Raw genomic sequence first — 16,284 nt, forward strand, 5'->3', positions numbered from 1 at the left:
TATGGCAACAAGATCATTTACTTCTACCTTCATTAAAAGAAAAATATGTATAGTTTAGTGCTCAATCTGAAGATGTAGCCTGTAGCATTACATTAGCTTGAATTTCCAAAGTATGAGATATTTAAATTTGTACCTTAAAATAATTTGAAAATAATATTATTAAAATATTATTGATATTTATTGGGCTTGCAATCTTGAGAGGTTTTTAAAAGCAAAAATGAAAAAACTCTTTCTTTACTTTCATTTCAGATGTTTTTAGGTGTCCCAGACTACTAACTTGTAGCCAAGGTCAGAACTACAAGTGCTCAGTGACCAGTGTCCACACACACACACACAAACACACAGGCTCCTACACATTATTTTGTTATTCTAAAAAAAAAAAAATGCTCATTATAAAATATGAATTTCCCATAATCACCTAGATATAACCAATATTAATAGATTGATTCTTTCCATTAAAAAATTAGTATGAAAACATATCTAATATTATGGACTTTGTGTTATCAAAATAACTTAGGAGAATATGAAATATATAATATTAAAGTATAATAAATATTATATATCACATTCATATATTACACAATATTTAATTATATATAATATGTAACATACATGTATATTCAATGTATTTCATATTTTTCTGAATTATTCTAGTAATAATGCAATGCAAGGTACATAATACATACAGCAATATATGTCATACATAATATATTGTATAATGATCAAGTTATATATCTTTATGTCTAAATTATACACAATAATAAATACATAAAAATTATTGCATTACTGGAATAATTTAGAACAATATGAAAAGCTTCCAAGTTTAAAGTTGAGGAACTTTATTATAGTTTTCTGCTTAACATCAAAAGTAAGCAGATTTATAAACATTAATTTTATTTCTTATTGTGAAATGAAATATCTCACATAACTGATTCTTATAATGAATGGTAGCCTTTTATATGCATTATTTTTTCAGCTTTATAGAGGTATAACTGAAAAACACTTTTTTCTTTAATGAATTTTGATGGAAACATTTCTCAATTGTATCACATTTCTAATTCCTTTTTTTTCTTTTTTTTAAACATGAGAAAACCAATTTAATACAATACATGAGCATTTAAAGAACTCCATATTTTTATCACCAATATTCTTTTCCATACTATTCCATAACATAAGGGTGCCTGAGCTCTGGCTGGCTGTTTGCTCCTGACACTAAATAGCGCCAGTTGCTGCTTTTCAATCATGAGATCTCCAGTCTACCTTTCCCAGCTTCTTGCTATGGTCAAATTAGTCTCAAGGCTGTTTGTACATGTGTCTTCAGCAGCTCGGTTCCTAAAGCTATCAAATCTGTTGTAGACAGACCAGGTGACCCAGCTTATTAGCACTCTATGTAATATAATAGACAGCCTTCAAATATGAGGTCAGAGGATCTTTCTGAAGGCTGAACACATGAGATTGAACACTTGATTCTGTAACACTCGTTCTTCTTGCTCAAAATCCCTTTCTTGACTCTTTCAAGAGAGTTGAGCTTGCCAGAGAACTGATTTCTGGATAATGAGATACTCCTCCAATTAACTTCTCCTCAGAATGGAAACAATAGCTCTAGGTGACTTAAAGAGTACTTGAACAGAAATGTTTAAGTATACTGTTTGACAGTCATCTGGGAACAAAAATTCAATTCCCTAAGTGGAGGTCATGTTCAAGGAAGGACATAGTACATGTTAAGCACTTAATAAATGATAGTTAAATTGGATTTTAAGTTGGAATGTACAATCTGAATAAGTAAAAAATATAAAATTTCATGTATTAAACAGTCCCCAACAGAAACACAATTGTGTAAAAATATATTAAGAAGATAGAGTAGAACAAAAGATTGTTTCATTTTAATTATTTTTAGGCCCTGTTGGTACAACTTAGATAGGTGTTATAATACCAAGCACAATTCTAAATTGTGCAGGAATTGAAATGGGAATGAAAAATGTCAAAGATAAAATTCTAGGATGAGAATAGAAGGCCCTGCCCTTTACTTTTATAAATAAATGAATATAAAATCATGTTAACTTTTCACCATTTCTTCAATGAATATTTATAGAATGCAACTTTCCAGAGGCCAGATATCATTCTTATGGAATATAGGTGTAGAGCATATGTCATGTTCTCAGGTATTAACAAATATGAAATGGGACAAAAATGGGACTGATAATTTTATAGATCAAAGAGATAATAGGAAAAATAGAAAAAAAACTTAAAAGAAAAAAAATAGATAATAGAGGTCCTTTGACTTACCCAAGCAGTGTGCTCTTTCAAGTAACAACCTTTGTACTCAATGGTATTAGGATGCTTTAACTGTCGTAAAAATTTGACTTCCTTAAGAATATCTTGCCATTTCTATTGAAGTCAGAAAAAAAAAGTTATCATACAAAGATGCAAGGAAACTAAGACCAGCAACACTGAAAGGAAAAGAAATCAACAGAGACAAGAGAGAAGGAGGGAGGGGGGGCAGGGAAAAGGAAGGGAAGGGGAAAGTCAAGGAACATATAGCAAGGACTTGTACAAAACCAAAGGGGAAGAGCTGAGGGAGGGATGGAGGGAGGGAGCAAGGGAAAGTGGTGGGGAGGAGGCAGAGACAAATGTATTTGAAAAAAATAAATTAAAATAAAATTTAAAAAAAAGTTATCATTCTAAAGCTGAAAATAGTATTTTATTATCAAGTACACACATATCATGTTCTTTTTATTTTTTAAATGAACAAAGTATTCATTATATAAATGTACTCAATGAATAAATGAATTTTATGAAAGTTTTCATTTAATAAATGAAGAAGTTATTTAGTCTTGTGTTATTTCTTTAGTTCGAATACATGTAAATATATCACCAAATACGTATTTTAATCCATTATACTAACCCATCTAATCCATAAAATAGTTGATTAGGTTAGAATATTAGGAATGTTTAATGTATGCTCCACAAGGAGACAAAAAAAGAAAAAAGAAAAAGAGAACTATGATAAAAAATGTTAAAAGAACTTTATTCCTCCTGTCAATTTCATATTAACTTGCTTATGTCAGTTTAAGTATACAACTCTCTTTAACTTACCTCATGTGCCTGCTTCCCACTATAAGACATTTTCTTAACTGCCACCACCTCATTGGTGTGAGCATTTGTGGCCTGTGTTAAGATGGCAAAATAAAATAAAAAGAATGAATGATGTGTCAGACAGTTTAACTTAAATATTTGACTAGAGACTTTAAATAACATTCTCACGCTTCATTATCACAATTTAAAGATATCCCAACTTTTGATAGGCTAGGTAGACATTTTCATACCACTTCAAAGAACAGCTTATCTTTGTCCCTTTCTATATATATGCAAAGATTACATTATTAAAAATAATAATTTTTAACAAAATATATCCAATCAAAGAGAAACAAGTCATATTTCCAAAAGATATATACTGGCTTCATGATAAAGAATAACCATTAATAGAGAACCAGTTAAATAAATACGGTACAGTTATAATAATCAAATAGCCATTAAAAAGAATGAGGTAATCTGTTTGTATATATAGTAATATAAAAAGATGTCAAAAATATCATGACAAAAAAAGCTGCATGGTATGATCTTACTTTTCCAAAATAGTAATAATATGGGTATATGTGTAGAAAAACTTATTAAAAAATGTATTCCAGAATATACATTAGTGATAATCCCTAGAGCAGTGCTGTCTGATGACCTTTCTGTGATGTTGGAAATATTCTATATTGACATTGTATATGGTATGGTACCATGTGAAATGTGGCTCACGTGACTAAGGAAATGGCTTTTAAATTTTATTTAATTTTAATTAAATTTAAATAATGGCTACTCTATTGAACAGTGAAGCAGAAGGTAAAATTAATCTTAAGATGGACCTTCACTTTCAAAGTTACTTATATTTTATAAGAATGTATTGCATCTATAAAGATTGTCTTGTCTCATTATTTATTTTCTCCAAACCCTAAATATAAGTTCATTGAAAGCACAAATAAAAACCATAAATAACTCCAATAATATTTTTTTCCTCCCAATTTACTTGAGATTTAAAACTAGGTAATTTTCTAAAATTGTTCACAAAAATAAAGATAAGACATTAAAAGATGATCTAATTCTGGTTTTCTTTTAATAACAGGGCTCTGTATCATACCCCTGATGTAAGCAAGCTATTTTGGTTTGAGAATATTATTATTGTGGACCAAGGAAGATACAGCAGTGGTTCTGAGGTAAAAGATTAAGATTCACTCACTGGTAAAATCACATCGATTTTTAAGAAAAAAAATGCATAATTATTTTCTTAAATACTTCTAGTTAAAGAAGCTCCTCAGATATAACTATGGTTTCTTTTTGATTAAAAATATTTTAAATTCAAAAAATGAACAATAACTTACTAATGTAAACTGAATTCAACCCCAGATTCTTATTGAATGGAAAATGCAGAGAAAAGTAACACATTGAAAAAAAAATTTCTTTTACAAGCACTTAGGTGAAAGTACCTATTACAAAAACAAGGTTTCCACTAGTTATAGTTTTCAAATTGGCAGAACTCTACAAGGGCATATTTTAGATATTTTATTCACTTAGAAGGTATAGATTGAATTGTTAAAACCAAAAATCACTAACATTTTGCTGGCTTTTAAAATTTAACATTAAGACTGTGTTTACATGAGAAATTTACAACAACAAAGAAAAGCCGATGTAAATTCAGCATTACCATAAATGTTAGAGGGAATACATCTGAAAGGTGGGTATTTTGGATATGAATGTATGTACTGTGTCGCTAAAGGAGCCTGGAAAAGGTTTAGGAAATGCTCAAACAATGTAGAATTTTAACTTAGAGTTGGGTTTTAAAAAAACAAACCTTTAACCTTTATAAAAAGGAAAAAAAAAGGCCCAGAGAAATAAAATGAGATGGTATTATCTAACTGCTTATTAAACTTATTTATAATCAATGCTTATGTGGAACCAGAGACATGAATACAAATCACCCTAAAATTAAAATATATATATATATTTCCTTAGATTTACAGAGTAATTATTACTTATAATGTGGTAAGTATACTTGCTTACAGAACATATCTACTGGGGCAGAGAGTTAAAATTAGAAAAACATTTCCACATTGATTTCTTTACAGGTGTGAACTTTTTAATGCAATTTTATTCTGGTTAAAATTCATAACTGAAACTGAAACTTTAAAAAAATCAATATATTATACAGAGAAAGGAAACTATAAATGGGGTCTCAGCTTTCCAGTGCTTCATATTGTATTATGAATTATTACAACCTTTCAAGTTTTATTCTTGAAACTTACATTCATACTTAACACTTCCAATAGCTTCAATAGGATCTTACTTAAAGATCTATTGTATTCAATACAATACATGGATTCAAAAAGTATTTGTTGAGAATTTACTGTGTGTTCTGATTTTTTATTAACCATTTCCAGCTATATTTAGATTACTGTGAACTTCTTGCTAGTTTATAAAGAAATACAGAAATTAAGCATAAGCTTTTCTTTAATTTTTATTTATTGATTTTTAGAGAGAGAGAGATAGGAAGGGAGGGAGGAAGAGGGAGAGAGACACACACAGAGACAGAGAGAGTAGGAGAAACATCGATTTGTTGTTCCACTTATTTATGTATTCATCAGTTGATTCTTGCCTGTGTCCTGATGGGAAATTGAACTTGCAACCTTGGTATAGCAGGACAATGCTTTAACCAACTGAACTACCTGGCCAGGGCCAAGATCTTTGTTTTTTAAGGTGTGTCTGTGAATGAGAAAGACAAACTTTGATTGGGCCTTAAATAGTATTCTAAGCACCCTCGTCAGTAATGGAAGGTCAGTTAACAATAAAATGTACTTGAATGGGAGCTAAGTATTACATGGGGAGACAAGGGAGAAGGGATGCTAAGTGCTGATCTTAGATCTGAAGAGAGAAAGACCAGAGTAAAACCAGACTCAAGACTTGGCTAGAGGCAATAGGATGATGTAAAGATGCAATTAATAAAATCTCATTTGGAAGGACAACTCAGATAAACCTTATCCAGGTGGCCAAACATAAAGGACCACTTAAAATGAAAAGTCAAATATTGTTTAAGAAAAAAAATTATTTGATAACAGGTTTGGGGGAGAAATAGGTAATAATCAGCAATTAAATATTACTTGCTTTAATAGGCTAGTACTCATAAGGAAGTATTTGTTACTTTGGTAAAGCAAACTTCAAAGGTTATCTAAATAAATTTAAAAACTATATATTATATAATGAATTTCCAGGGAATGAGCTATGTTAACATTTCAGTCAGTTCTCATTCTCATTAGAAGGTAATCACAGTCTTGGAATACAAACTGACTTTAGGGGCCTACGCCTTAGATCTAAAATATTGCCTTACTAAAAATCCTTGTCAATCCATCTGTCTGAATAGCCGTTCATTGGTCCATCCACCATCCATGTATCCATCCATCATTTATTGAGTACCTACTATTGTCAGACATTATACTAGTAACTGAGAATATAACCCCTGTCCCCATGGAGCTTATCATGTAAGGGGAGGTATATACATGAATAAAAAATCTCACACATAATTATTTAATTACAATTGTGACAAATGCAACAAAGTACCACAGAGTGTTAGGAGATCATACAAAAGTCTTAATTTAGTGCTGGAGGGTTGAAAAGGAAAGGCTATCTTGTGGACGTAATACTTAAGATGAAATATGTAGGATAAGAGTTAGGGAGGGGGATGCAATATGCAGAATTTTCTAGGTAGAAGCATATGTAAAGGCCACAAGGCAGGCAAACTTGGCAAACAAGTGGAAATGCACAGGGCTCAACTTCAAGCTTATAACTTTTATATACTACCTTGACAGCAGAGTCAGTTGATATGGATACCATTGACTTGAACAATGCCTAGAATTCTGGGATTGGCTATTCAGCAACGATTATGCCTCTACTGTACATAATATTTAATTTGTAGAATAAACATTAAAGCCAAGAGTATTTTACAAGTAATAGAATGTGTAGAAATTAAACTTTCTTAACCTGATCTAGCTAAATGATTCTTTTCAATTACTTACAAAATAAACTGCTCCAAAACTTCCATGTCCGATCTCATGCAGACCAATAAAAAGTTCTTCAGGATCATCTTTGTAGAACAGATCAGCAATCTCTGGGTCCTTTGGCAACCCTTTAGGCATGATGACCAGTGTTTGCAAACGTTCTGCTTTTGATATCCCAGTCAGCTTTATCTGTCATTGACAATTTTTTTTGGTAAATTTTTAGTGCCTGTAGAAAAATTAAGTTTGACAGTAACTTATTTCTAACACATTTTGTTTGGTGGCAACACAAATTGATATTTAAAAAAATCATGGTCTTAAAACTCCATAATAAAGAACAAATAATCCAAAAGAAAAATGGGCAAAGGATATGAACAGACATTTCTTCAAAGATATGCAAGTGGCCACGCAAGGCATGAAAAAACACTCCACATCATTAGTCATTAGAAAAGTAAAATTAAAAACAACAATGAGATATCATTTCACACCCACTAGGATGACTATTTTCAAAAAGTCAGATAATAGCCCTGACTAGTGTGGCTCAGTTGGTTGAGTGTTATTCTGCAGAGCAAAAAGTTGCGGATTTGATTCCTGGTCGGGCACATGCCTGAGTTGTGGGTTTGGTCCCAGTTCAGGGCACAGGCAAGAGGCAACCGATTGATGTTTCTTTCTCTCACATTGATGTATCTCGCCCTCTCATTCTCTCCCCTTCCCCTCTTTCTAAAAATAAATAAATAAAATCTTTTTAAAAAAGTCAGATAATAAGTATTGGTAAGAATGGAGAAATCAGAGCTCTCCAACACTGCTGGTGGGAATGTAAAATAGTGCAGCCATTTTGGGAAACAGATGGGCAGTTTGTCACATACTTAAACACAAGTTGCCATTTGACTGAGAAATCCTACTCCTTAGTATATAGCTAAGAGAAATTAAAACATATATCCACACAAAAAGTTGTGCATGGATTATTTATAGCAGCATTATTCATTAGAGACAGAAAATGGGAACAACCCAAATGTCCATTTGGTAAATGGATAAACAAAATGTGGTCTATCTATACATCAGAATATTATTCAGCCATAAAAACAAATGAAGTACTGATACATGCTCCAACATGGATGAGCCCTGTAAACGTGCTAAGTGAAAGAAGCCAGTCCCAAAAGACCACATATTGTATAATTCCATTTGTCAAATACATCCAGAATAAGTAAATCTATAGAGACAAAGTAGATTATTGGCTGCCTAGGGCTGGGGAGAAGGATGGTTTGTGGAGATAACTAAAGAGTATGGGCTTTATAGGGTGATGAAATGTGCTACATTACCACAATCAATTTTAGAACAACTGTTAATATACTAAAACCCACTTTAAATGGATAAACTGTATGGTATAAAAATTATATCTCAACGATCTGTTTTTAAAAAGCATGTTGGTCTAATTAATATTGAAACAATAACAGCTAACATTAGTTAAGCCTTACTATGTGTCAGGCAACACTGAATACCACACATGTATATTATCTCCTTTAATCCCCACAACAAATCATAATGTAGGACTTTATTATTTTGATTTTATGGAACAAACTGAGACTGAGAGGTGAAACTACTTCTCCATGGTCAGAAAGCATTTGTTAGAACTGGGACTCAAAACCTGACCTAACAGCAAAGCTCATGTTTGTAATTAAAATGTAATATATACATATAGTAGAATAGGTAATTAAATAACTCTTTATGAACCATTGGGAGAAAGTGCTATAATTTATATTCATTGTTCATTGAATGGGGCAGGTTATTCTGCTGCTATACAAAATATTTTGAGTTCAAAGTTTCTACTTAAAAGTGCATCATTTTGACTGTTTATATGTTGATTGTAAACTTTCATCTATATTTTTATTATAAATCTCATCCCAATTCCTGAGAATCATTAATTCCAACATCTGAACTTATCACAAAATAGTCTGTGTTTCTTCCTTGACTCACCAAATAACTATGCTAGAAATTTGGTTATTGGTCAATAAAACTATTTTTCATGAGGGTCATCAATTGAAGTAAAACTGACCCCTGATGGGTGTGGCTCAGTTAGTTGGTTGGGCATCATTCCAGAAAATGGAAGTTCAACGGTTTGATTCCTGGTCAGGGCATGTGCCTGGGTCAAGGGTTTGGCCCTGGTTGGAGGCCATGTGAGATGTGGCCATTCCATATTTCTCTCACACATCGAAGTTTCTCTCCCTTTCTTTCTCCTTCCTTTCTCTTTTCTCTAAAAATAAGTAAGTAAATTTTTTTCCCCCCAGGCTGGTGTGGCTCAGTGGATTGAGTGCTGGCCTGTGAATCGAAAGGTCGTCGGTTTGATTCCCCATCAGGGCACATGCCCGGGTTGTGGGCCAGGTCCCCAGTTGGGGCACGTGTGAGAGGTGACTGATCCATGTATCTCTCGCACATTGATATTTCTCTCCCTCTCTTTCTCCTTCCCCTCCCCTCTCTCTAAAAATAAATATAATTTTTTTTAAAAAGGAGGCATTTAAAAAATTAAAATATTTTTAAAGGAAGTAAAACTGTGCTAAGAGGCACATTTCTCTTGTGACATGACAGCCAGAGGTGACAATGTACATAACTACATATGGTTAGTCTAGTTAAAATATTAGCATATGTATGTCATCAATCTAACTATTCATCTATTCTCTTAACTCTTTTCTTGATTCAACAAGTATTTATTGCATGCTTAGTATTTACCAGGCATTATAATGGGGGTTAATGATAGAACGAGATGTGGTCCCTTGTCCATCAAGGGTTTAAGCATCAAATGGGGTGATACATTAAAATGATACAAATACCAAAGTGGTCATAATTGTTGTTATGAGAAAAACACAAAAAATTTTTAATGTAAAAATATAATAGGGTGACCCAGTCTATTTTTATTTGAATATGAAAAAGCATGACTTTTTAGGGAAAATAAAAGTAGTTCATTCAATATGAATGTATGGGAGAGCTGGAAGGAGAAAACAAAGCTTGTGTTAAGCCAAGGAAATCATAATAGGCCTTTTAAACCATATTAAGAAATTTCAACTTTATCGAGGGTAATAGGAAGCCCCTGAAGGTTTTAAAAAGGAAAAAGTTTTCCCCTCCATAACATCGCCCACCATTAATCCTGGGCAGTCATCATGTCAATCCAATAATGTCAATAATTAAGCATAAAATCAATATATCAATAGAACTTTAAATCTAGTTATTTGTCAGTCAGGTAACTGAAAGTACACAAGTAACATTCAAAAAGTACTACTGCCTTCATTACTTATGTTTGAGAACAGAAAGGAAAAACAATGGATTAGACCAAAGACATACCACTTAGAGACTAGGCCAAAGTGGGAAAAAAGCATATTATGAGATTTTATTTAGGTAAAACAGCAAGATCTTTGAACTAAATTTATGAGAACTAAAATCTTTTCAATCACCAAAATGTATTTTAAACTTTTCAATAATTTGGCTTCAATGTGAATAAAGCTGAGTACTATGGACAAACCATTTGGTGGAAACAGATCACTATGTCATACTATGGACTAAAATGATTTTTAAAAGAAATAAACATTTAAAGGTAAAAAATGAGACCATAAAAACTTCTAGAATAAATACAGGTAGATATTTAATTGCAAAGCAAGAAACCAAAGCAAAAGCCATAAGCTAAAAATCAATAAACTTGACCACATATAATTAATAACAACTTCTTTATTTTAAAATTATAATGAATGGACTTTCACCTCTAGCCAAGATGGAGTAGAAAGGACTAATTTATTATCTGCCACCAGAAACAACTAAAACACTGAAAAACTACATGTGAAATGATGGTATTTCAAGACAACAGATATCAGGCAGAGGACAGTGATCCCTGGCAAATAAGGTGAGCCTGAATTGCCCAGCTTAATGCCCTGGGAGAGTTTCCAGGTCATGGCACAGAGTGGGGGAAACCTAGACAGAGCCTGGGGGACTTCCTGGGTTGATGACACAAAGATAAGAGTCCAGGATAAGCAACGTGGCTAGAGTTCTCGGGGCACAGTATTGAATAGAAGACAGCAGCATAGAAATAGGATATGGAGACCTGCAGAGGGTCCCACTCAAGCCTTGCACTGGGGATAGTGCATGTGTATGAGAAAACTCCCTTGGCCATAAAAAGAACTATCTAAAAAAAAATTAAAGAAAATAGCACCTAAAGTTCACAAAGGGCTATAAACAGTGCCTGTTTCCACTGGCCAGTATAGGAAACCTTATAAATTCATGGGGCACGATGAGAGTACCCAGAAGAGTCTTGCCTTAGTAGTAGGGAATAATTCACTCTAGACTAAGTAATGCCTAACAAATTTTTAAAGTAAGCTCTATAAGGATAAATTATTAACAAGTAGCTTAACTGTGTCTCAGAGCAAAGCTCATAGATACTCAGAGGAATACAAAATATCTAATACTTAAAAAGGTAAAATTCACAATGTCTAACATCCAGTAAGATGTTACCAAGCATCCAAAAAACCTAATATATAATGGAGAGAAAAATCAACTGAAACCAACCCAAGGCTGACATTGATGATAGATGTTAGAATTAGCAGACAAGGCTATTAAAACATTTATTATTATAACTGTATTCTATACATGTAAAAACTTAGGAAATACTGAATATATAAAGTAGAAACAACTGAGATAGAAAGATAGTATCTGAAAAAACCTCTAGAGGTGAAAGCTATGATTCCTAAGATGAAAAATACACTGACTGGGATGAATTGCAGATGACACTGCAGAAAAAAGTTAGTGAACTTGAAGACATAGCAACAGAAAGTATCTAAAATGAAGTACACAAAGAATAAAGACTCACAAAACAAAAACAACCAAAAATGGGGCACTGGTGAGCTGTGGAACAACTTCAAATGGCCTCCTATATGTCTAACTGGAGTTCTGAAGACAGACGAAAGGTACTGTGGCAGAAAAAATTTTTTAAGAAATGATAGTAAAAAACTTAAAATTTTGATGAAAATTATAAACTCAAAGGTCCAAAAAGGTCTATGGCTCTCAAAAACGAGAAATATGAGGAAAATTACACAAAGGCACATCATAATAAATTAGTCAAAACTATGATAAAGAGAAAATCATTAATGTAGCCAGAGAAAAAAAAGACGATATGTGTAAAGGAACAAGGACAACAATGACATCAGATTTCTTCACTGGAAATAATACGAGTAAGAAGGCAGCTTATACCCAGTAAAAATATCATTGACTCATTGAAAAATAAAGGTATAATAAAGGTTTTTAGACATACAAAAGGTGAAAGAATTTATGACCTGACCACCTGCATTACATGAAAATATAGAGCTATACAAAACAATGTCAAGCACTGGAAGTTATACTATTTGGTTTGTAAGATTTTTCGCACTACTTAAATTTAAGAAAGTATATAATTGATTAAACAAAAATAACAATATAATGTGAGGTTTATAACATATGTGGAAATACTATGTATGACAACAAAAATTCCTGGAGGAGAGAAATTGAAGTATAGTGTTGTAAAGTTGTTATGCTCTAAGTGAAATGGTATAATATCACTTGATATGGACTGTATATTATACATAAATTATGTGCATATATAAATACATATATACAATTTAAATATAAAGGCAAATAGGTTAAAAGAGTGGAAAAATATATAGAACTAATCGGAAGAAAGCTAGGCTAGCTATATTAATATCAGATAAAGTAGATTTCAAAGCAAAAAATAATATGAAGTTTATTTCATAATGATAAATTGACCAATCTATTCATCAAGAGAATGTAACATCCTAAAATGTTTATGCACCAAATAACAGAGCTTCAACATAATAATTTAAAACTGTTTTAACTTCAAGGAGAAATAGACAAATACGTAATTATAGTGGGAGTTTTCAATATTCTTTTCTCAGTAATTGACAGAATGAGTACACAGAAAATCAGTAAGAATAAAGAAGGCTTGAACAAAATCATCAACTAATTTGAATATTGACATTTATAGAGCACTCGACACAGCACCTCATAATACACATTATTTTTAAGTACTCATAGAACATTTACCAAGCTGGTCCACAATCTGGGCCAAAACCCAAGACTCAATTAATGAAAAGAATTTAAGCCATACGTACTATATTCTCTGAACACAATAGAATTAAATTAAAGGCATGGAGACATCACAAACAGGCACATTCAAATTGCACCTCTTCCAGCCACTGACAGGATTCTAGTTTGTGGTGCTGGCAGATCGTAGGTGAGCTGGAATAGATTCCCTTCTCTGAAAGATTTATGAATTTACTAAGCTTTTGCCCTCAAGAATCCATTCTACTCCCTGAAATGTCCATCAAGTGTGTACTGTTTGCCCAGGACCTGGAGTTAGCCTGGAGGTAGCAAAAAGGCTAGAACTTTTGGATCTGGGTCCTAGGCTAAACCTACAATGGAATCCCCAAATTCTGAGAGATCCTAAAACAGGGATCCTGCTGTCTCCACTTTGGTGGCAATCCTATCATCATTGTTAAGTGTACTTGAAAAAGGGACAATTCTGCGCCTAATGATGTGTACTGATCTCTGAGTCTTAACAGTCTTAACATAATGCTCTCCTTCCTTCAGAATCTATCATGGTCCTACCCCAACTCAGTACAGATTTATTTATGGAGGACATAGGCTCATAAATTCTGTAATTAACATTCCTTTAATTTGCTGTCTGTCAATAGTAAACAGATATGTGAAAAAAACCCAAATATATGGAAACTAAAGAACACACTTTTATATAACCCATAGGTCACCAAATTAAACAGAAACTAGAAAAGACTTTTATCTCAATTAAAATGAAAGCATAACACATCAAAATTAATGGGATGCTGCTCAAGCAGTACTCACAAGGAATACTGTTTTAGGAAAGAAAAAAATATCTCAAACCAACAACCTCAGCTTCTACTATTAAAAATTAAAGCCCAAAGTAAGCAGAAAAAGAAAATAATAAAGATTAAAGAAATCAATGAAACAGAAAAAAGAAAAACAAAAGAAAAGGTCAATTAAAGAAAAGCTGATTCTTTGAGAAACATAATTGAATTTATAAACTTCTTGCCAGACTGATCCGGAAAAAAACATCAGAAGACACAATTTCCAATAGCAGGAATGAGAGAGGTGACAGCAACATAGATTTTACAGATATTAGTAGGATAATCAGAAATTATTATGCAATTATGAAAATAAATTCAACAACTTAGATCATAAAGACAAATTCTTTGAAAGACAAACCACCAAAGTTTACTTCAGAAGAAATAGATAATCCAAATACCTCTATATATCTATTAAAATAATTGAATTTATAGTACAAAGAAAACTCCAGGCTCAAATGGCTTCACTAATAAATTCTACCAAACATCTAAGGATAATTCAATACTAATTCTACACATGTCTTCCAAAAAAAGGAAAATAGAAATATTTCCTAAAACTCATTCTATGAGGCCTGCATCACCCTGATTTTAAAGCCAGACATACACATTGTAAGATAGAAAACAACAGACCAAGATTCTTCATGGATACATATGCAAAAATTCGTAACAAATTTTAGCAAATAAAATACAATATTGTATAAAATGAGTAATATATCATGACTAAGTGGGGTTTATTCCAGGAATGCAAGGTTGGTTTAACACTCAAAAATCAGTGTAACTCACCATAACAATAATCTAAAACAAAAGCTTAAATGATCATCTCTAAAAATGGTAAAAAATCATTTGACCAAATCCCAAATTCATTCCTCATAAAAACTCTGAGCCACCTAGGAATAAAGGGGAACATCCCAACCTGACAAAGAGAATTCCTTTATAGCTGATGTCAAATCTAACAGTGTAAGACAAAGTGCTTTTTTCCTAAGATTAGGAATAAGGCAAGCGTTAAGAGGTTCCTAAGCCCTCAACGCTTCTCTTCAATATTGTGTTGGATGTTTTATAAGTGCAATAAGGTAAGAAAAAAAATGAATCAAGAATGGAAAAAATGAAGTAAGGCATTGACACACAACAACATAACCATCTAGATAGAAAATTCAATGGAATGTACAAAAAACTACTAGAACTAATAGGCGAGTTTATCAAAGGTGCACAATACAAGATCAATATATAAAATAATTATATTTCTTATAGGAACAAGTAGAATAAAACATTTAAATATCACAATAGCATAAAAATATGAAATATTTAGAGATTAGTATAACAAAGGATGTGAAAGACCTATACCTTGAAAGGTAAAATATAATGGTGAAAGAAATTAAAGACATAATGAACTATAGCTATGGATCAGAAGACTCAATGTTGACTTTTCTTTAGAAATAGAAATTGAGAAGCTGATTCTAAAATTCACATGAAAATGCAAAGGGCCTGGAACAACCAAAACAACTTTGAAAAAGGAAGACAAATTTGTAGTGCTAACATAATCTAATTGCAAGATTTATTATAAGGCTATAGTTATCAAGACATTGGAGACAAATAAGTCAATGCAACAGAATAGAAAGTCCAGAAATACAACCATACATTTATGGACAAATGAGTTTTGATAAAGTGCAAAGGCAATTTATTAGAGAAAATCTTCAACAAGCGGTGTTGGAACAACTGCTTATACAAATGCAAAGAAAAAAATTCATCTATACTAACACAATATACAAAAATTAATTCCAAATGGATTATAGAATTAAATGTGAAACCTACAGTTAAACACATCCTTGACAAAAACACAGGAAAAAACTTTCATGAAACTGGGTTACAGAAAGAGTTCTTAGATATAAAAACAAAAGCACAATCCATGAAGGAAAACATTGATATATTAGACTTCATCAAGATTAAAAATGCATATTTTATAAACTGTTAAGAAAATGAAAAGACACAGATTAGGAGAAAATATTTGCAAACCATATCTCATAATGGACTTATATCTATAAAATATAAAGTATCTTCAACTGAACAAATGAACAACCCAATTTTAAAAATGGGAAAAAGAATAGAACAGACACCTCACTAAGGAAGATATATGGATGGCAAAAAAAAAAAAGAAAAGATACTTAATAATATCACTATTTACCAAAGAGATATTAATTACGATCCCAATGAGATATTACTACATACCTATTAGGATGGCTACCTAATAAAAAGACAGAGTATATCAGGTGTTGGCAAGGATGTGAAGTAAC

At 32.0% G+C, this 16,284-nt stretch overlaps 1 protein-coding gene across 3 annotated transcripts in view; it reads right to left on the reverse strand.

Moving 5' to 3' along the window:
• TAOK3 (TAO kinase 3) overlaps positions 1–16,284 on the reverse strand; it is a 140,055-nt gene that overhangs the window by 60,558 nt on the left and 63,213 nt on the right. For 2 of the 3 annotated variants that reach the window (XM_054594159.1, XM_054594157.1), the window contains exons 3-5: positions 7,110–7,317; positions 3,097–3,168; positions 2,287–2,388 (exon numbers count right to left, since the gene is read on the reverse strand). In XM_054594159.1, the coding sequence (XP_054450134.1) occupies positions 2,287–2,388; positions 3,097–3,168; positions 7,110–7,229 (294 nt within the window). In that variant the 5' untranslated portion in view covers positions 7,230–7,317. The remainder of the gene's footprint in view (positions 1–2,286; positions 2,389–3,096; positions 3,169–7,109; positions 7,318–16,284) is intronic. The other variant, XM_054594158.1, reaches the window with a different exon arrangement.

Source organism: Pteronotus mesoamericanus, unplaced genomic scaffold, assembly GCF_021234165.1.
Source record: "Pteronotus mesoamericanus isolate MK-2021 breed Mesoamerican mustached bat unplaced genomic scaffold, CSHL_Meso_final scaffold_507, whole genome shotgun sequence".
In the NCBI taxonomy this organism is placed as follows: Eukaryota; Metazoa; Chordata; class Mammalia; order Chiroptera; family Mormoopidae; genus Pteronotus; species Pteronotus mesoamericanus.